A 22925-nucleotide genomic window follows, 5' to 3' on the forward strand; every position below is an offset into this window, starting at 1 on the left:
CAAATGCATCTGGCTGTGCCAGCTTCTCGACGAACTCCGCTGCGGTATCTCCAAGGTGACCGTGACAATGTCTCCGCCGTCTACATGTCCGCAAACTCGGTGCACCACAAGCGAACCAAGCATATCGAGCTTGACATCCACTTCATCCGTGAACGTGTCCAACTCGGCGATCTCCGTGTTCTTCATGTGCCCACCGGTGAATAGTACGCTGAAGTGATGACCTTGGGGCTTCCGACCTCGACGTTCGAAGCCTCTCCAGCCTATGTGTTGTTCCTACACTGCAGACCCCATAGACTGCGGGGGTGTTGAGACAGTTTTGTTAGCGTAGAGTTAGTGGTCAAACGCGGCGGTCACGACGTCGCCCGACCTATGTCGCGCGCTCACCGTGCTATGTAACTGCACGTACTTGTGTTTATACCACCAGCGATGCAATACAAACACTGTTGACCCAATTGTGTTTATCTACGCTTGACCACTTCAAATTATCAGTTGCTATGATGTATCGCCGACTTGTGTCTCAGTACCTGAAGAAGTCATCAAAATATAATCGCCCTTTCATTTGAAATTCATAGAATATGTCGCTAAACATTTTTTTTTCCTCTTTTCTAAACGATATCATAATCCGAAGAAGGAATTAGGTAATTGTATTGAGAAATATTTTGTCGCATGACCTTTTAGCCATCTTTGGTTAACCATATCTTCCCCAAAAGACAACATCCTCTTTTCAACGCAGAACACATCTCAGAAAATCAAATAAATTATAAACAAGGGTTTAGTCCCCACATCTTCAATAAGAAAGGATTGCAAAGGCACCAACAAGTGAGGCACCAATCATGCGTCGACCTCTCCTCTCCCACAAGAATTCCCATATTGTTTTTAGGGAAAAAGGGGGGTCCCGGTCCTCACCCACTCATTTTCGCAATTGTGCACTGCACCCTCCCCACACAGGGCACTTGCAGTTTTTGCAAACGGGAATATCTGCGTCCAGGCTATGATCTCAATCTCTATGCGTCCATACCAGGGGTGGCCCTGTGCCGCAGCCTCTTCTCGTGGCTGAAAGGACAAAGGCCCCTTTGGTCACAGAAAAAGCAGAAGTTGACACTGAAAGTTACACTGCAAGGATTGTGTCAACAGGCAGAGGCAGCCAATGTGAGGAGGCCGATCACTCGGGTCACACCTCTCATTGCCATTGGGACCTGTCTTTGTGGGCTGTCCTTTTTGGATCATGCCCCCATCTCTTCATATCTTATTGGTCCTTGCATTTAGTTCTCCCCTTTTCTGACTTTGGCCATAGTACTACAGAAACTGCCAGTAACCGTCAAGTAGCTGTAGGTGTATCCTTACAAGTTACAAGGACGCAGAAATTGCAGGACTCCAGCTCCAGCGACAACTGATTAAATTATATCTGACTGAAAATTCAGGACTGAAGAAGCTTCAGCAAAGTACTCAAAATCACACTTTGAAGACCGGGAAATCAAGATGGAACAGCTTCGGCACCAATCATCCCTGTGCTGCTGCTAAATATGGTGTACATGCTGCTGCAAGCATATGATGCTGGTGCCAACCAAACTACATATATATCCTTTCTGGATGTAGAGGCATGCACCAGCTGAAGACAGACATATGGTGTAGTTGCTTACAGCCATGTTGAAAGGAACCTGGCAGTAGGTGAGGTCAATTCAGCCCCATATAAGATTGAAATGGACCTCCCAAAATTTTTTAAAGAGGCAGGCCAGGGACAGCTAAACCAATACTGGAGTTGGAGCTCTAACTATATAAATTTGCATAGGTGAGGCCCAACCTTCCTCTAGCAAGCAGGCATCTTGCTTGGCATGAGATGGATGGAGTACACCAAGTCGCCCAATACAATAATTCCCTCGATTGTGTGTCACCACACGCACCACCACAACAGGCCTGCGATTTTGCTTTAAATTTTCGTTGCCAAAAAAAAACAATTAGTTGTATGCATGAATCCTTTTGCTATTATATTAACAACTGATGAGGCTAGCTGAAAAGAACATCAGTTGATGCACCAATTTCGCTAGGCTTTTCCAGCTACACGTTTCTGATTGTCCCTGTCTGGCAGCACGAATTAATCTAGCCATATGTTTGCATCACAAAGCCAATCTTGTTTGCTATTTTTTGCTCTGAATATATAGTTCAAATGTGCAAAGGTAGACAAGATGTGTATACATCTTTTTTCCCTTTCAAAACTAATAACTGCACTGAAACTTTTGTCATTGGACTGAGGATAGACAAGATGTTTCCAGAACGAAACTACTTAGCTTGGGTTTTTTATTTAATAATATATATTTTCAAAAAGTAGAATCGATTTTTATTAAAGAAAAAGATCTAGCATCATATCCCCATGACAGCATCATTACGTGGCCATCCATTTGAGCGAGCACTACTAGGAGAGCAAGCTTGACTGAAGACTGTTCCAGTGGGCCGGGTGCGTGAATGAGGCTAACAGCCACCAAATAAGCTCTGTAACGGCACATCTAATATGCACATAACGAAGCATCTCCGTCTCTCCGATAGACACGCGTCGCCGATAATCAATCATCCCAAAGCAGAGACACAAATAGTCCCGTCAATTCTTTTCAGGTGCCTACTATGCTACTGTAAAAAGACCCAAAATCCTTTTGGGGAAAAAAAAGAAAAAAGAGAGAAAGAGAGAAATGATCGCATCACAGTCCAGAGAGATGGAGACCGTTGGGATCGGAGGCTGGCTAGCCGCCGATTGTTGTGCTCTAATCACTCACAGGTCCTAATCGCACAATGAATTAACCCACCCGCTTAAGGCACCACCACTCCTTGCAATCGCAAGGCCACCCCACCTTTTCTTCTCTTCTCCCAGCCGAGAAAACCTCTTGGATTGAGGCACCTTTTGGCTGTTACATCGTGGTGGACATAGGAGGACGCATCATGCATGGGCTCTTGCCTCTTGGTGTTGGGCACCGATTCCCTATCCTTTGCTCCAACTAATCCCCTCTCTTCTAGCCTCCCTCTAGCTCTTCTTTTTCTGTTTTTTCCTCTCCTTTCATTCACATTGATGAGGCAGATCATCATATAGAATTAGTTGATTATGTTTACATAAAAAATAAGCTGAGTATGAGAAATTAAAAGGGGCTAAACTAGAATAAAACTTAGAAGTCATTTATTTGTGTTCTTGAATTCGTGAGATTGTGAGTGTATGAGAAATCAAAAGGGGCTAAACTAGAATAAAATTTAGAAGTCATTAGTTGGTGTTTTTAAATTTGTGAGATTGTGAGAGACTATGGGCGGGTTTGGCTGCCGCCAGGCTCGCTGCCGCCATAGCTGTGGCCGCGACATCAGCGCAACAGACAAAATGGCCGCTCGACTATTGGCATGCTGCGGCGCGTGATTTGCACTACCGACTACGGCACGTGCCAAAACTGTGACAAACTACGGTGACAGCGTGTCGCATGTCCAAACATGCCCTATGTAACATGAGAACACGGTGATCTGTACGAGAGAAATACGGACCACTTGGAATTGGGTACTCCTATCACAAGTCAAACGCCATTGCTCCTAATCCCCTTGCTTAAGCAAGACAACGCAACCCTCCCTCACCCTCCTACCCCTTTCTCCCTCCACCTCCCTCTCCTTGCTTTCTCTCACCTCCTCCCCCACGCGTCCCGCCCCTTCCCTCCCTCTTCTCTCTCTTCCCTTTCTCTCTCCTACCGTCGTTAGCCTTCCGTTACACCACCCGCCTCACGCCGTCACGTCAACTTCCGCCACGAAAGCACACGCGCCCCTGCCCAGCCCCAACCATGTCCACCGCAGGCGACCCCGCCGGCGCAGCAGCAGCTGCTGCTGCTGCCGCGGCGGCGGCGGCCACCCCGTCAGGTCGCGCGCCGAGGCTGCCGCGGTGGACCCGGCAGGAGATACTGGTGCTCATCGAGGGCAAGCGCATGGTGGAGGGCCGCGGCGGGAGGGGCCGCATGGCAGCGGCGTCGGCGTCGGCGGCCGCGTCGGCCGCGTCGGCGTCGGCGGCCGCGCTGGAGCCCAAGTGGGCCGCGGTCGCGGAGTACTGCCGGCGCCACGGCGTCGAGCGGGGCCCCGTGCAGTGCCGGAAGCGCTGGAGCAACCTCGCCGGCGACTACAAGAAGATCAAGGAGTGGGAGCGGGCCGCGGCGGCCTCGCGCGAGCCGTCCTTCTGGGCTATGCGCAACGATGCGCGAAGGGAACGACGCCTCCCGGGCTTCTTCGACCGCGAGGTGTACGACATACTCGAGGGCCGGGGCCGGGCCATCCTCGACGACCGGTCCGCCAGGAATGCCGCAGCGGAGGAGCCGGCGGCGGTGCGCGTCGAGGAGGGCAAGGAGGCGGAGGTGCCGGAGGCCGTCTTTGACAGTGGCCGCCCGGCCACGGAAGAGGCCTTGTTCTCGGAGGATGAGGAGGAGGAAGAAGAGGACGCACCGGCGGTGGCCCCTCCTCCCCCACCACCACCGGTCATCGCCGTGCCTGTATCTGGTGAGCTGCTCGTTGACTTCGGCTTCGCCTTTTTGCTGCCGCTGCCTCCCGGTGCTTGCTTGCACTGTTTGATGTGCTTTCGAGTTCTCTTCAAAAATTTTTGGTGCTATATATAAAAAAATCAGAACTTTTTAATTGCGAATTCGTTTTGCTGCTGTTTATGCTGGAGGCAAAAGGTGGGGGGCTTTCTGGTTCTTCTTGTCATGCTAAAGTTGAGGTATTCAGTTTACAGAATTACAGCTCCTAACTTGTAAGCACAACAGCTTCCTTCAAATCGGATGCTCTTGATTGGACATCCTACTTAGTATCTTGTTATGAGATGTATCTTGTGTTATTTATTTTGGTGCTTTGACGGGGTGGAAAATTCGAGTTCTTGGTGCTCCTTTTCTTTTCTGCAAGAAACTTTTTTTGATGAAATAATTTAGCGGTTGCTCTGCTCTTGGATGTTTCGGTCTGATTATCATTTTGGTGTGCTGGAATTTAAATTTGACATTGGAGCTTGAGCGACTTTCTCTGATTCATCTCTTAATTCTGATTGTGTTCATTTGGTGTACTTTCTTCTTGTATTATCGATTTCATTGGTAGGTCCACTGATTTTGTCTTGATTAATGTCTTGAATTCTCCATTTCAGAGAAGCCCGAGGCATCAAGACAACAACAGAGCGCTGAGCAAGGTACATGGACTTTTAATTCGTTTACTGTTCTCTAGTTTCCTTTATGCTCTTTTTTTTTTACTTGCAATTCCAGATCTTTAGCATCGTTGAAGAAATTTACTGTTCCATTGGGTTCATTAGCCTATTGTATGCATGTCGCTAGTTTGAGTGTTGCATTAGTGATGAATGTGGTATTTCAGCAATTATAATTACACCATGCGTCAGATGCACAACTTTTCATTATTGAAATTCACTTTGCACTTGAAGTTTCAAATTTCAGCAAGGCTTCAGTAAAGAGAGAACTGTAGAATGTCTTTGTCAGTTTGTCTGCATAACTAGTGTGAACTGTATCATCAGCTATGAGCTATCCATTGTTATAACTTATAATATGCATTATTAAGTCCCATTGTTATGCGGTCGTGGGGTCGCTGAAACCAAACTGATACTGTGCTAGATTGCCAGCTTATACGAAAGTGTAAGCAACCACAAATGGCTGTCTTTGGTGGTTACCATGTCCATCAAACTTTTTCCATATTGGCAGTTTTGGATGGATCGCGGTTATCAGTTCCTTTCTGTGTGATACTGTTTCAAAGTTTGAATCTTCCAAGTGATCAGTTTTAGTTTTTTGTTAATAATTGATTAGTACACATAATGAAATGCCTCAATTTTGGTATAACTTATGTGAGATTGGCTTTAAGCTTTGTCATAGACTGTTGAGGAGTCTCGTGGTGTCATATTTCGGTCAATATATTTTCATTAGGCAGAACTAGTTACTGTATTTGCATCAACACTTTAATGCTCACCTTTATGTTGCACAATGCACATACTTTGACACTTCAACTAGATTCTTTCATTCATTTCGGCTCACGGGAGAAATTTTGCTTTTAGTAGCTATCTACTGACAAAACCTATGTAGCATTGCCTTGAAATGGGTAAAGAGTTTCCATAATGGAAGTTAGAAAAAAAGAGTGAGCACCGAGTAGTAAAAGTAGGGACGAACTGAAAGTCATAGGCCTATGCACTTGAACATTTCAAAGTATTCTTTAAAAGTTTATAAATGCACAATGATGTTAAAACATGAACTTATTTCGTAGTTCTGGTGGTATCTATATTTTAACATGGTATATCCAGGATTTCTTTTGAGAAAATATTTAAATTGTGGAAGTGCATGGATCAGAACCGCCTGTGACCGGAAGGTCCCGGGTTTGAGTCGCGGTCTCCTCGCATTGCACAGGCGAGGGTAAGGCTTGCCACTGACACCCTTCCTAGACCCCGCACAGAGCGGGAGCTCTCTGCACTGGGTACGCCCTTTAAGTGCATGGATCAGAAATGGGTTTGGCTGATACCATTGTGCTGATTCCGTTTTCTGGTTCTTTTTTGTTTTTGACAAACTGGGATGATGGCTCGCCCTGGTACTGCAAATTTGAAATCATGTGAATGGGACTGACCAGTGTTACATCCCTTGGTGTCATATTAGCTAGTGATGAATTATGAAACTGCTGGAGCTTATGCTTTTTTTTCTTCTTCTTTTGGCTGAGCAACTCTGAAATGTCCAATGGCAACAGAATATGTTTGACTGAAACTATCATTTCACTTGCAGATACTGTGCTTTCTTTGAACGTAGTGACTATGCCCTGTTTGCTTGGCTAATAAGCCATGGCTGAAAGTACTGTTGGCTGATTTGTTGTGAGAGAAAAATACTGTTCGTTGGCTGAAAAAGTATGGCTTATAAGCCAAGCGAACAGGGCGCGGGTTGGAATTTGGAAACTTCTCATTGCGCTTAAAAAAGAACTTGACCAATCTATGAGGAACTAGGTCTCATTTTAAATAAAAAGAAATAGGCATTCAAATTCGAGTGGAAGAGGACTCAAACCTAGAAGATAGGGGTGTATACCTAGTTACGCCAACCACCTATCACCAGCTGAGCTAAGGCTAAGTTCCTTTTTTTTATCCGTGGCATCGGCCCACTCATAGGGTAATGGGCCCCTGTGTTCGAGCGAGGTATGAGCTTCGGGGGTTTTCTTGGACTGGGTGAGGAGTCCTCTACGTTAATGCGAAATTCTTGCTGTGTTTTTGGAATTATATGAAGCCAGTAAACCCTGCAGTCCGAGCTTTTTTTTATTATCTGCAAAGTGCTGCACCAGCTGTGAATACTTATACACACAAGAGATAATGATGTGATCTCTTAAGCAGGCACATCGAAAGACACAGAGCCTGAGCAAAGCTCTGAGAGGGATGCACCGGCTCAGCAGGGCGGACAGAAGAGACCGCGGACCGAAGAAGGGGCTGGAGAAGGCACAGCAGACCTGCAGAGCAAGCTGATCGAGATCCTAGACCGGAACAGCCGGTTGGTGGCTGCACAGTTGGAGGCGCAGAACCAAAACTGCGAGCTCGATAGGGAGCAGAGGAAAGACCAAGCTAACAGCCTAGTTCTCGTGCTCGGCAGGCTAGCCGACGCCCTTGGCAGGATCGCCGATAAGCTATAGTCAGTCAGTCACCTAGGTGTATATGTGGGCAGAAATAATTACAGCAGGAAGAAGATGACATTTGTAACAGATTGGTATAGGGCTATTGGCATTCGATTCTTTTTTGGGCCGGTTCTGGAAATTCTGTATTGGGGGGCGGTGTTATATAGGGAAGTCAGGTTCATAGCACTCAAATGATGTGGACTAGCAGAATTCAGTTGTGTGGATGCGGTGGATTCTGGGGCTGTGTTATATTGGGAGGCGAGTAATTATTCTCAGCAGTGCAATTGTGTATAGCTGAGCTTTTGTGATGGCCGTGCGTGTGTGCGTGTGATACTGTGATGTGTACTCGAAATCGAAAACAAAAGTTAGTTGGCAGTGGGCTAATGAGTTCTGGCTATAGCCTGAAGCGAGGAACGCAGGAAACCAAAACATGAGGTTTGAGTGGATGTTTTTTCTTTAGGAATTTGGTGTTTCTATCTTTACTTTGAACCTCAATGGTGATTTTACCCTTGTTTTTTTAAATTTTATAATTTTATCCATGCTTTTTTCAAACGAAGCCACCGTCTACCCCTACTATCTAACACCGTTGGTACTGATTGGATTAAATGGCCAAAAAAAAAAGAGAAAAAGAAAAGACAGGTGGACAAAAAGATGAAAACGCCCCTGATAGCCTTTCCTACTCGCGACTCGCTTGAACAGAGGTGCGGTTTGCAAAAATACGTCAGGTGGCTCCCTCTCCCCGTCGCTGCTCCCATGGCGGTGCGGCAACCGGAGGCGGCACGGCTCCTCTCCCCTTCGCCCTCCCCCTCTCCCCGTCGCCCTCACCCCCGGCTCGCGCGTGCGGCATCAGGGGCGCGGGTTAGGGTTCTAGCTATCGGTGGCGGCGCTCCCGGCGACGGCGCTCCCACTCCCTGTCGTCCTTCCCCTCTCCCCGTCGTCCTCAGCCCCCGGCTCGCGCACTGGGCATCAGGGTCGCCGCGAGGGTTGTCCACCCCGAGTGCTCCTTCGCAGGGGCGAAGCCAGGAGAAATGGCTGCCGGGGTCGATACTCACAGTACCAGGGGCGAAGCTACATTGAGCTTGTCTGGTGCCGATGCACCACGGTAAGGGAAAAAAATTTCCACTAAACAAACTTTTGCCATGCATTTCTATCAAATTATGTATGTCCTCTTAGTAGTGTACCACCATAAATTTATAGTGGGCTTTGCCCAACAGTATTAATTGCTGATTTATAGGTCCCGATAATATAATATCATGCATAACTTGACATTGATAAAAATAACAACCACATATTATGACAAAATAAGGTTTCGCAATAGTAGTTACCTTTTACATTTTCTCTCTACGACTATGATCCTCCATCTTATGAAAGCGAATTATCACATGTTTCATTGGAATTGTGGTTAAAAAAACTAAAGTAGATAGCAGCTATGTGTATGTGTATAATGTAGAAGTCACTGCTAGATCGATACCTGGCATCTTGCAGGATGGAATGAAAGAGAACGTTCTTCACTTCATTGCTTGAACGCAAGTTACAGACTGCTTTTTGATAATCTGATTTCGGATTGTATAGCTGGAAAAAAATAAAAACCCTGAGACTTCAATGTTCAGACGATCGTTAATTTAATTACAAATTGCATAATTGGGTATTTGCTGTGTGGGGTACCTGTACGGCTGTACCTCATCTAGATTGAGAATAGACAGCAGGAGAACGCAAGATCGTCAGATTGAGAACGAATTGAGCCATGAGGAGCGGCTGCTGATCGCCGGCCGCTGGGCAGGGGCGACGCCCGCCAGGAAGATTTGGGATGCGTCGGGTACGAAGCTAAGCGACGTTCGGCCTTCTGGGCTATCAAGTACTCTCCGTATCTGCAGCACGACCGACTCACGTATGTGGAGTTGTGGGCGTATGGGATTGATGGATTAGATGGGTTGAGCAGAAGCAGATCGATGGACTTTGGACTGTTGCTGTTGGGCTGCCAACTGCCGGGACACTGGGTCCCACATAAATTTTGTTGGGGTCCAAGCCGGTCAAAATTACTCTGTATAAGGTGAAATGGCAAAGTCGTCGGTGTCACCAGACCCCGACACGTGAATGTAGCTTCACCATGTTGTGGGCGTATGGGATTGATGGATTAGATGGGTTGAGCAGAAGCAGATCGATGGACTTTGGACTGTTGCTGTTGGGCTGCCACCTTCCGAGACACTGGGTCCCACGTAAATTTTGTTGGGGTCCAAGCCGGTCAAAATTACTCTGTATAAGGTGAAACGGCAAAGTCGTCGGTGTCTCTAGACCCCGACACGTGAATGTAGCTGGGGGCTCTGGCGCAGCTGGGGGCTCTGTCGGTGCTTCCCCCCGGCTACCTGGCGTGGTAGGTACGCCCCTGCCTCCGGATTGCTGGACAACCAAAGAGGCAAGGTATTTCACCAATTCCTGATATTTGTGTTTCAATGCAATGGAAAATAGTAGAGATTAGTAGATTTGTTGACTCCTACGATTTGTAGGCTAAATCATAGAGAATTGAAACTTGTTGTCATAGTGCGATCATTTTTTACTTGCCAAACAGTGGGCCAAAATCATGGTAGCAAGGTAGAATTTTGCTAACCAAGGTTATTGACATAAATAGCTTTGGGCTACTGCAGCTAGTTGATTTCTGCCCTGTTCGTTTAGCTGATAAGCCATGGCTGAAAGTACTGTTGGCTGATTTGGTGTGAGAGAAAAATATTATTCGTTGGCTGAAAAAATATGGCTTATAAGCCAAGCAAACAGGGTGGTCATTTGTTGAGCATTGTTTGTGGGGTTCTAAACAATACATAACTTTATGGCGTGATTTAGAGAATGACTCGGTGGAGATAAAATCTGATGAAAATTTGTTAGACTGGTTTCTAATCAATGCAGGGAAAGGATTAGCATGCATCAATGCTCAGATAAATGATTTTGAGGGCCCCCTGCAATTTTCTACAACAAAACGAAGGTTTCACCCTACTGTGAGGGTTGGTGTGCTCCTAATTGAGGATGGCAAGTGCAAGTGCAACTGGAAGAGGAAGAGGAAGGAGAAGGGAAAGAGGAAGGAGTTCAACAGAGGAAAATAATGAGACAATGTATGTGATTCATGGCTGCTGTTTGTTACTATTTTTCTAGCAAATTTCAGCATTGTCACCTATATTATCTTGTTTTTACTTTGTTCTTGTGAAGTGCAAGTGGTAGAGGAAGGAGAAGGGGAAGAGGGTCAGAAGAGGCCAACAATGAGACAAAGTAAGACAAGCCACCATTGCTTCTCTTTACTACATATTGTACTAACTTTACTAACATAGTTATGCTCTTTTTTCATATAAAGTACGAGTGCTTCAGGAAGGATAATAGAAAGGAGGGGAACAAGAGCAACTTCTGGGGGGCTTGCTACTTTGTTGGATTTCAATATTTGATATGTAGCTCACTATTAGTTGCCTAGAAAACTCACTACTAGTTCCTACTTTTGTTTGACATGTCATTTAGACCTATATGTTGGTGTTTGACATGCATGTTATTTGGACCTCTATGTTGACATCTAATATGGTACTATGATGTCATGTTATATGGATCTGGTTTGTTGTTGTTAATGCAATATGTGTGAAATTAATTTGTTGTGTGATATTAAATTCTGTTTATATGGATTGTCAGTTCAAATGTTGTCGAAATTTTCTAAAAATTATGTATACAAAATGTCAACTTGATGATCTAAAACAGGGGTAAAAACACAAATATCATAATAAAACAGGGGTAAAAACACATGGATAAAGTTATCATTTTGTCCAAAAGTTAACACCATTAGAGGTACTTAACAGATCAAGGGTAAAGTCTTCCTTCGTTTTGAAAAAGCAAGGGTAAAATCACAAAGTTAAAAAAAATGACGGTGTAAGAAAAATGGACCCTAGACCCATTTACTTTGGATTTTGGTGTTTGATGACCAACACAACTAAATTGGACTAATGAATTTGCAAGTGATTATTTTATAGTTTAATAGGGTGCAAGATGTGGCTTGGACAAAGGCGACGTGATGATCCAATGATCAACACCTTAAGCAAGACCCTAGAAGCATAAGAGAAGACTTAAGATATCAAGCAAAGTCCAAGTATGAAGATAGAAACCAAGCCGGACGCAAGATCGCAAAGAAAACGAGCTCACAGAGGTAACTGGACACTGGACCGGACACTAGCGAAAAGTGATCAGACGCTTCGATCAAGAGGCTCGGCAATAGTAGGCGTCAGCAGCAGCGATCGGACGCTAAACAGTAAAGTGACCGGATGCACTGATGTCACTATTCATCCCCAGCAATAGACTCAGCACTGACCGAACGTTGGCGGCAAATCGACCGAACGCAGGACTGCAGTGTTCGATCGAGTACAGAGAGGTTCTAGAGCGGCGAAATTGCGACCGGACGTGTCCGGTGGCATGTGATCGGACGCTGGTAGCGTCCGATCAGTTGATCGTGGCTCTAACGATCGGGATGACTGGACGTGTCCGATCAGGACGACCTGAGCGTCCGGTCAGTAGCAGAAAAGCGGGATTTCGTCCCCAACAGCTACTTTCTCAGTGGGGCTTATAAATAAACCCCCAACCGACATTTGAGATATGTGGAGCTGAGAAAACATACCAAGGGTGCTAGTACACCATTTTAGTGATCTCCACTTGTATAGTGCTTAGTGATTCATTAGGTAATTAGCATAGGTGCTTTTGCAAAGTGCTTAGGTTGATTAGACCACCTCTTATGCGCTTGCTCTAGGTTTAGGCCTAGTGTTTAGTGAGGTTTGCATACCTCTTACTACCCGATGCTTATGCGCACCATTGTTATACATCGGAGGGGCTTGTAGTCTTGCGAGATCACACTAACCGCGTTTATAGTGTGGCCGCCACCGTGTATCGGAGGGAACAAGGCCCACGGCGTTTTGACCAGAAGGTTGATAGTGAAGACGGCGGGGAACATCTAGGAGAGGCTTGCCGGAAGTCACGTCGGAGACCCACTTGCGGGTGGGGAAAGCCCGAGGCTATCCATGGAGTGACCCTACCGGGAGCTTGGCCCTTGCGGGGGATTCCTTGCGAGGGGCTCCAACGAGGACTAGGGGGAAGCTTGCGTGCTTCTCGATACCTCGGTAAAAATACCAGAGTCATCGATAGAAGTTTGCATATCTCTATCTTGCTCTTTCGCTTCTGCATTTACATTGTTTACATTACTCCTTTTGTGGTAGAGATAGCAACACACTAGTAAAATCGTAGTTGCACATTTAGATAGTTTATCTTTTGCATAGGTTTTGCTAAGGTTGGAATTAGAGGCCATAGTTTAGAGTTAGAATTTTAAGTTGCCTAATTCACCCTCTCCCACTCTTAGGCGTCATGGACCCCTTCAATTGGTATCAGAGCCGGTTGGCTCAATTTGGACATTTGGCTTAACCGTCATTGAGCCGACGCTATTTAGAGTGGTTGGGATGGATACCTCTAGGCCTCCATACTTTGACGGCACTAACTTCCCTTACTACAAAGCTAGAATGGCTTGTCACCTTGAGGTGGTTGATTTGGATGTTTGGAGAGTGACTCGTGATGGGATGAAACCCACTAAGAATCCCGATAAACCCACAAAGAGTGAAGAAAAAGAAATGCATTTAAATGCTAGAGCTAAAATTACTTGTTTAAATCTTTTGGCATGTATGTGTTTAACCAAGTGTTCACTTTAAATATGGCGCATGAAATTTGGTTAAAACTTCAAGAGCTCCATGACGACACATCTAATGTCCATGAGCAAAAACATTATCTATCTAAATAAAATTATGATTCCTTTATAATGAATGATGATGAGCTTGTTCATGATATGTATTCTCGTCTAAATCTAATTATCAATGAGCTCCATTCAATAGGATTAACAAAGCTAGATGATGCAGACATCATGAGGAAGATCATCTCCGTGCTACCACAAAAGAAATATGAAAGCATCATCACCATCCTTCACAACATGGAGGACTTGAGCACAATGACCCCGGCCATAGTCATTGGCAACATAGTGGCATTTGAAATGTCACGCAAGATGAGTCAAGAAGAAGCCTCTTCATCAAGCAAAGACAAAGCTCTCACATGTAGTGAGAAAAACAAGATGAAGGGCAAGCTAGTTAAGACAAGCTCAAGCTCAAGTTCCTCAAGTAAAGATGAAGAAGAAGATGAGGATGATGATGATGATTATGATGAAGATTCAAGTGATGGTGATCAATCTTTCTCCTCCACCTCCGACCTTGATGAAGAATCAATCAATCTTATCAACAAGGTGGAGAAGATGATCCAAAGGCTCAATGTCAAGGGTGTGCCCATCCAAATTTAAGATATCATCTTCACCAATCATAGAAATGAGCAAAGAAAGAGAGAATGCTATGGATACGGCGAGTTGGGGCACTTTGTGGAAGTTTGTCCAAACAAGCCTACACCCAAAATAAAGAAGGCGTGCAAGAACCAAGTCCTCACATTAATAAGGTCATGGGATGATTCCTCAAGTGAAGAAGAACACCATCACAAGAGGCGAGGCCGCAAGCACTCATCATCAAGCTCTTCTCGTGTGTGCCTTGTGGCACAAGGTAACGAAAGCTCATCCTCTAGTGAGAGTGATAGTGATGATAAAATGCCTTCTTTATGATGAAGTTGTGCAATAAAATCTTAATTATGCTAAAGTTTGCAATAGTCAACAAAAGAAGCTTGAAAAATTAAAAGAAAAGCTAGATAGTTCACAAGAAGCATATAAAACTTTGCTTGAACAATATGAGACATTTGCTAATCTCAATAGTGAACTATCTACTAAAATTGAGCAACTTGAGGCTAGTGCAACAACAAATGCATGCACAATCAATGATGAGCAACTTGTAAAGAAAAATGAAAAATTAAAAGAAAAGTTAGCTAGCTCACAAGATGCTTATAAAAGTTTGCTTGCTAAAATGGAAACCATGTGCAAACATTATGATGAGCTAACTAATAAAGTTGCTAATCTTGAAGCCGTCGGTACAACCCCCACCAAGGCATCTAAAAAGAAAAGCTCTATATTTAACATGCCTAAAAAGGATGCTTCTACTTCTTGCAATGATTTATGTTTAGACTCACCCTTGTGCAACAAAGTTTGTGTTGAGAAAGTTGTTGCAGATACATGCACATAAGAAGTTGCAATGGAGAATGACCAACTCAAGCAAGAAGTGGCTCGCCTCACCAAGGACTTAATTCAAGTGAAAGGCAAGACAAAGCAGGCCCAACTTCATCAAGATAACACTGTCAAGGAAGTGAAGAAGCTTGATGAAGGACAAACCATGGTTTGCTATGTGTGCCACAAGGAAGGCCACAAGTCCTATGAGTGCAAGGTGAAGAATGGGGGAGGAGCAAAGAAGAAAGAGAAAAAGTAAACAAGCAAGCTCTCCAACACCTACACTAACAAGGTGGACATAGAAGGCCTCCACATCTTATCTCTTGAAGAAGAAGAAAAATGATAAGGTGGTGGCCATCAAGGTGAACAAGCAAGCCAACAATGGGGTCAAACGCTTTTGGGTGCCAAAGGAAATCGTTTCTAACATGAAGTGCACCATGAAGGTTTGGATCCCAAAAGGGAAGTGAGAAGTCCGATGGACTTCGGGGAATTTGGAGACTTGGCAAAGTTTGGGTGCATTTCATGGGGTGCATCATTATGGACAAAGTCATTGCCAAGTGGGTTAGTGAATACTATGGACCCAAATTCCCCTTCCCATGTTAGGTAACTAGATGTAATTTCTTTCAATTTGTATTTTCTACAAGTGGTATTTCTTACAATTGGTATCTTTTAGCATCTAGTTACTTTTCATGCCTAGATTTGCATTTGTATGCTTATATCTTTTGCCATGCATACACTAGGTATATCTTATGGAAGGCTTGCTTGGTTTCATTCTTAACCCTTGGAGCAAACCTATATGGTTTAAAATGTTTAGGAGCACGGCACATATCTTGTTTTACAATTGTTTATCTAATATGTGCTAAAGTCCAAAATGTAGATAATTTCTCCCGAATATCACCTTCAAAAATGATTCTCACATTCATGTGATGTCATCTTTCAAGTGGTATGGTTGATTCTAAAATCAATGTGCATGCCTTCTACAAGTATTCCATACGTGTGTGCATAAATTTAGGGGGAGGTTACTCTATAAGTTGGATGCTTTGAGACAACACCTTTTCAAGCTTAACATGTGTGTAGTAGTCTCATTGTAAGAAAAATGGAGTCCCCAGAGTTAAGCATCATACTTCAAATATTCACCACCTATTGCAAGTGGTAGAAATGAAATTGGTTTCCACATATGGTATTTCTAAACCGATATCATTATGTTGTTTTCACTTTGGTATTTATATGCTTTCTCCATGCATTATATAGATTAAACTTCCTTGAGCATTAATTTGCCAATTATGCATAAACTACATCCTCCATCATATGTATGCATATATTTAGGGGGGGCTTAGTCTGTGTAATGTGAGAGTCAAATTTTATGACCTATTCCACTCCACATACAAAGGATCACTGTAACACCCCAGGTGTTTGCCACCAGTTAAGTAATGGGTTTGAGCTAAAACATGGTATATTAAGTGATGATGAAGATGTCAAGGTCAAACCTATAGAAACGAGCCCCAACCTAAACTTGGATATTACACCTTTGCTCGCCTATAGACCCCTTTTCAAGATATATGCTTGGGTGGTGTGATTGGGATATCTTCATGTGTCTTACATCAATACCCATCTATATTGGACACTCGAAAAGTTTCATGAAGTTTAGAATCAAAAAGTCACATGAAATGATAAGTTGTATCCTTGTTGGAATGATTTTACTAAGTGCTTGAATTGCACTATTAAGTGAATGAGAACATGAGATGTCAACCATACCTTGCAACCTTGCCAAAATGACTCTAGATGAACTCTACAACAAAAGTCATGAAAGGTTCATGTTGGGCAAATGCCAAGAAAATGCTCCAATGGATCAAAAAGGATAATTTAAGCTTCATCGTGATCCTACTTTGGTCAAAGTAGAACAGTAGGTTCTATACCAGTTTTGAGGTTGGACCTTAAATGAAAGTTGTAGTCCATATCATGTAGAACAAACTTTGTTTTTGGACTAAGAGCTAGATCAGCTTGGAAGTAAGTCAAATTGAGGTCACAAGATCGAATTTGTTGTTGTTTTCAGCACTTAGAAATATTCTAAGTCTAGAGTTTCGCTAAGCAACGACGTTGGCATTCTGTGTTCTCTGAAATTCATTAAGCAACTTGAGTTGGTCCAAAAATAAAAGTTGAAGGTTATATTATGGAGAAGAGCATGCAAAAAGTTGCACTGAGTTTGACCGAGTTTTGACCTCTGAAGGTGAGTTCCCATGACCGTTATCAATATGTTGACACTGTCATTTTGAGGCTTAATTACCCACTGTTACAGAGATCAAATGATCAGGCACCTTAAATGAGAAACGTAGAGTAGGCCAAGGTGAGCAAACTTCATTTTTGGCCCAAGGACTGATTCAGCCCAGAAGCGGCCCAAATTGGCTCCCCACGTCGGTCATACCGTCGCCCGCCACGTGCTCGGTAGAAGGCCTCAAGGATGCCACGTGTCCATGGACGTGGCCACCATTGCTGAGCTTCCTTTCCACGTGCCCTACCTCCTCTGCCACGCGCCCTGCCTCCCCTACGCAGTATAGAGGTGGACGCTGAGCTCCCCACTCCCCAGCGCTCTCCCTCACTTGCTCTTCCTCGCTCCGTTCCACGCCGGGACGCGCGTCCGCCATGGCTGGCTGGCCGAGCTTGCCACCGCCGCATCCCCACCGCCCTATGTTCCCTCGCGTGCTATCGTGTGTGCCACCACCTTCGCCATCGTGCGCCGCTCCTCCTAGCCCATGGCAGCTTGCTGCTGCCGCCTTTGGGCTGCCGCCGACGCGCTTTGCCGTCGTGGCCGCTCGCTCGTGCGTGGCTGGGCCACTGCAGGTCGCCACGGCCCGTGACTAAGTCCTGCACCAAGTGCGCTCGGTCCCCCATGTGCTGCGCCGCCACTCCCTGCCGTCGGCGCTGCCTCAGCCGGCCGGAGCCGCGAGCCGGCCGGCCACTCCCTGCTGCCGTCCTGAGGAAGAAGAAAGAGGACCCCCCCCATGAATAGGAGCTTTTCCAGGGGGTTAAGTGAATAGACAGTGACTCTGATGAATAGTGCAGTAAAGGATCCGTTCGTTCGGGTTTTATTTGTGGAAACTTCAGGGTCCTCGATGCAAGATTTAGATCCCTTTTTCTTTGATTTAGGCAGATTTGAATGCTCCACTTTGAAAATTCATAGTAATTCGTACAAAAATTGTAAAATAGAAAAGGAGGACTTTTTGGAATCCTTGTGAAATTCTCTATGCAGTAGATCTATAATATGGTAGTATTTAGTTTAAAGTTTGTGCTGTAAAAATCAATTGATGCAGTTAGGTTTGTACTACTAGTGGTGTCTTGTCTTTTTCATAACTGTAGTTTTTATGCTCAAATAAATGTGAAATTTTTGTGGAGTGCTACTAAGGTGATTTTTGTTGTCTGGTAAAAATTTCAGGAGTTTAGGATTTATAGTTTAAGAGTTATAAAAATAACAAATGCCCTGTATTGCTTTGCTTCTACTCTGAATAGTTCTGCATGTTTGAATTAATTGGCTCAGTTAAGTTATGAATCATGACTTGGTGAAAATACATGAGTTGTGGTACTTTTATTAAGCTTTCCAAAAAGTTAAATATCATGATTTTTGGCTAAGTAGATCTTGAGTTATACTTGCTTAAATCTCTATGGCTGTTTCTGCCCAAAACCAGAGAGGGTTTCCTTGTTCTTATTGTAGGGCCTTATTAATAGTATAATTAGCTTTAGGTGTTTACAACAAAGTTGTTTAGAATTTGCTAAGCTTTCTAAAAAGTCTAGAATCACATTTATAGTACATGTATAACTCCATTTATAGCTGTTTAAAGTGGCATGTCAGTTTCTGTCTATGTTTTGGACAGAGATGCAATTATTGCATTAGTTGACCCTTCTAACTGTAAAATCATCTTAATATGAGAATAATAAAGTTGTATATAATTCATGTATCTAGCTTCTGTTAAAATTTGGTGGTATTTGGCCTTGTGGTTTGTGAGTTATGCCTGTTTAAAGTTGGGTTTCAGAAATGGCTACTTTCTGTCAATTGTGGACCAGTTTCTATAAATGGGTATAATTGACTTAGTTAACTTGAGAATCATGCTAAGAGGATTAAAGATGAATTGTAGAAAATTCCATAAGCTTTCCAGATTGTCTTGTTGCATGTCTTTTGGATAAGTACAACTCCTGTTATGAGTAAAATTAGCTGCTGCTGTTGCAGCCTTGACTCTATGATTGCCGTGAATAACTGGTTTGTCTTGAATGCTTATGTGATGCATCTTGTGTTACCATTCATACACATGCATTTTGCATCTCATTTAGGTGCGCTAGATGAACCACGTGAAGAACGTGATGTTGGAGCCAAACCCGAAGATGATGTATGGAGGATCTATCCCAAAGATGGAAGGACTAAGCGAGTGCTAGGACCCGAGACGTCACCAGGACGGTGCAAGCTAACTGAACTGACTTGTGTCGGATCCCAGGCAAGCCTCGGAGCATTAATAAGTCTCCTAATTTATAAAAGCAATTCTTTCTATATATGAGTTATATATTGTTGCATTAAGTTGTAGGAGTTGATTGAAACCGTTGATGCATTTAGTACTATCCTTGCCTACCTTATTACCTTTTTACCCTGTTAGGTCGGGATCGAATAACTGCTTAGCCTTGCTTAGACCGGTAGCGATCGGTGATATCCGGTCACCTACATTATAGGTGGTTACTGGAAGAATTTAGCTATGGAAAGAATGATATCCTGGAATTAACCATGTGTGATGGATAATTGGAGACCGGTTCCGTCTGTGTCGATTAAGGACCGACCGTTGTTGGCCCTTGAATCATGTTGAACGCATGCCTTACATTTAGCTGGCCGGATAAAGTACCTTCCAACCACGAAGCTAGGAGATTATTCGGGCCGAGTAGATTGCCCGTAGCGCACTGTGCTGGAGCAGGTGTGGTAGGACACGGGGGCGAGATGATAAGACCAAAGTGCAGTCGGTCGGCCCCCGGGTACATGTGGTTCCTGGCAAACTCGAGATTCCTGGATAGTTGACTCGGTGATCAATATCTCACTTTAGCGGGTGAGTGAGGTTTGTGTAAGGAATAAATCACCAGCTGGTTAGGAATCGATTCGAATCGCCATCGCTCCTAGATAGTGAGCACTTGACTCGAGTTACGACATCATAGTAATTATTATGGAACAAGGATGGTTATCTGGATGATATGGGATATGCTAAAATCTAAATTGGTAACTGGATGTTATTGGTTAATCAAGTGATTGCTATAGTACAGGTGCTTACCTAGATGGATAGGTCATAATAAAGATGATGCAAAGTACTTAAAATGGTTTCTTCATGATAGCTTATGCTTTTCGCAAACAAGTCAGCTAGCCCACTAAAGAAAGCCATGCATAATCCTTGGTGTCGATTTATTTTGGTTTAAGACGGGTAAGTCTGGCTGAGTACATTCGAGTACTTAGGGTTTATCCCACCTTGTTTTAGGTGATGTTCTTGACCAGTTCATGATGGTGGCTAACCACCGGTGGGCTCAGTGATTCTATACTTACTTCTCATCTATATGCTTTTGTCGGATGATGTCACTATGCTAGCCATATATTTGGAACTTATATTAATGTAATCATTTGAAAGCTATGTTGTTTTCACTAATTAGTTTTGAAACCCAAACTTGTACTATTATTTGTTAACCATTTGTAATATTATTTCCGCTGTAACCCTATGTATGTGATGTGTATTTGCTTAATCACGCGATCTTGGTTGTGATGTTGATTTACCGAGGTCTTTCGGGACACTTGGCAGACTACCGGGTTTATATGAGTGAAAGTATGGGTGTGTCAACATATTAGCGGGGACAACCATACTTGATCTTGTATAAATTGGGCGGTTCTGTCACAATCACAAAGTTTGACCCTTCTTGTGCTACTAATGTCATCCTTTTTGGTGTTTGATTCCAAAGGGGGAGAATTTAGAGGACCAAAAGCAAGCATTAATTTATAGGACCAAAAGCAAGATCATAATAATTTACAAGTGGTAATGGTCTACAAGTGGTAATGGTCTGAGAAAGGAAGGATAGTGGATTATGGATTAGTCTATGTAATGGTAAGAATTTATAAGACCAAAAAGCAAGGATTAAACCCATAATACCACATGGGGACATTTGCAAGGGCAAGATAAGCTTTCAAGTGGTATCTTTTAGTCTTACAAGTAGTATCTTTTTAACCTTGCCTTTTTGCATTGCATCCTAGCAAGTAGATAGTTTTTAAATTCTAAATTATTATTATTTGCTTGCTTTGGTCGTGTTGTCATCAATCACCAAAAAGGGAGAGATTGTAAGGAAATTGGACCCTAGGCCCATTTACTTTAGATTTTGGTGTTTGATGACCAACACAACCAAATTGGACTAAAGAATTTGCAAGTGATTATTTTGTAGTTCAATAGGGTGCAAGACGTGGCTTAGACAAAGGCGACGTGATGATTCGATGATCAACACCTTAAGCAACACCCTAGAAGCACAAGAGAAGACTCAAGATATCAAGCAAAGTCTAAGCATGAAGATAGGAACCACGCTGGACGCAAGATCACGAAGAAAACGAGCTCACAGAGGTGATCGGATGCTGGACCAGACACTGGCGAAAAGTGACCAGACGCTCCGATCAAGAGGCTCGGCAACAGTAGGCGTCAGCAGCAGTGACCAGACGCTAAACAGTAAAGTGACCAGACGCACTAATGGTACTATTCATCATCCCAGCAACAGACTCAGCATTGACCGGACGCTGACCGCAAATTGACCGGACGTAGGACTACAACATCCGATCGAGTACAGAGAGGTTCCAGAGTGGCGAAATTACGACCAGACACGTCCGGTGGCTTGTGACCGGACGCTGGCAGCATCCGATCAGTTGATCATGGCTCTAATGGTCGGGATGACTGGACGTGTCTGATCAGGACGACCTGAGCATCTGGGTTAGTAGTAGAAAAGTGGGATTTTATCCCAAATGTCTACTTTCTCAGTGGGGCTTATAAATAGACCCCTAACTGGCCATTTGAGATGTGTGGAGCTGAGGAAACATACCGAGGGTGCTAGTACACCATTTTAGTGATCTCCACTTGCATAGTGCTTAGTGATTCATTAGGTGATTAGCGTAGGTGCTTTGTGAAGTGTTTAGGTTGATTAGACCACCGCTTATGTGCTTGCTCTAGGTTTAGGCCTAGTGTTTAGTGAGGTTTGCATACCTCTTACTACCTGGTGCTTGCACGCACCATTGTTGTATATCGGAGGGGCTTGTAGTCTTGCGAGATCACACCAACTGCGTTTGTGGTGTAGCCACCACCGTGTACCAGAGGGAATAAGGCCCACGGTGTTTTGGCCGGAAGCTTGATAGTGAAGATGATGGAGAGCATCTGGGAGAGACTTGCCGAAAGGCACGTTGAAGACCCATTTGCGTGTGGGAAAAACCTGAGACTATCCACGGAGTTACCCGATCAGGAGCTTGGCCCTTGAGAGGGATTCCTGGCTAGCGGCTCCAACGAGGACTAGAGGGAAGCTTGCGCGCTTCTCGATACCTCGGTAAAAATACTGGAGTCGTCGATGAGAGTTTGCATATCTCTACCTTGCTCTTTAGCTTCTGCATTTATGTTGTTTACATTACTCCGTTTGTGGTAGAGATAGCAACACACTAGTAAAACTGTAGTTGCATATTTAGATAGTTTATCTTTTGCATATGTTTTACTAAGGTTGAAATTAGAGGCCATAGTTTAGAGTTAGAATTTTAAGTTGCCTAATTCACCCCCTCTTAGGCGTCATAGACCCCTTCAATTGGTAAAATCATAATTTGGCTTCAAAATAGGGGTAGAAACGCTTAAGCCCCTTCTTGTTTTGCCTACGAAATCAAATACAAAAGGAAATTTCCTACGTTTTTTGTGCAGGCAATTTCTATGAACCAAAGGATGCTACAGTGACTAAATCCATAGGAATGTCAATCCTATATTTTTCCTACAATCCAAAGGAGGCCTCAGGACTGATGAAGCATACAATAGTTCATGGAAGTCTTCAAATTTTAATTGTGAGTTATTTGGTTTAGCTGTGGCCTATGAAAAAGCTTGAGCTGTGTGCTATTAAAAAATTGTAAGTTGAAACAAATATGAAAAAT

General features: G+C 43.9%; 1 protein-coding gene across 1 annotated transcript; it reads left to right on the forward strand.

Moving 5' to 3' along the window:
- Positions 1-3690: 3690 nt before the first annotated feature.
- Positions 3691-8079, forward strand: LOC136463421 (trihelix transcription factor ASR3-like). Its single transcript, XM_066462425.1, has 3 exons — positions 3691-4500; positions 5132-5173; positions 7346-8079. Exons 1-3 carry the CDS (start codon positions 3798-3800, stop codon positions 7636-7638), a joined length of 1038 nt encoding a protein of 345 aa, XP_066318522.1. The 5' UTR covers positions 3691-3797; the 3' UTR covers positions 7639-8079.
- The last annotated feature ends 14846 nt before the right edge of the window (positions 8080-22925 follow it).

Source organism: Miscanthus floridulus, chromosome 7 (genome assembly GCF_019320115.1).
Source record: "Miscanthus floridulus cultivar M001 chromosome 7, ASM1932011v1, whole genome shotgun sequence".
Lineage (NCBI taxonomy): Eukaryota > Viridiplantae > Streptophyta > Magnoliopsida > Poales > Poaceae > Miscanthus > Miscanthus floridulus.

Bases quoted from the DNA above. Each gene is read 5' to 3' on its own strand.
- LOC136463421 (XM_066462425.1), top strand. From the start codon at position 3,798: ATGTCCACCGCAGGCGACCCCGCCGGCGCAGCAGCAGCTGCTGCTGCT. The intron at 4,501-5,131 runs GTGAGCTGCTCG...TCTCCATTTCAG, and splicing joins CATCGCCGTGCCTGTATCTG to AGAAGCCCGAGGCATCAAGA. The intron at 5,174-7,345 runs GTACATGGACTT...TCTCTTAAGCAG, and splicing joins ACAACAGAGCGCTGAGCAAG to GCACATCGAAAGACACAGAG.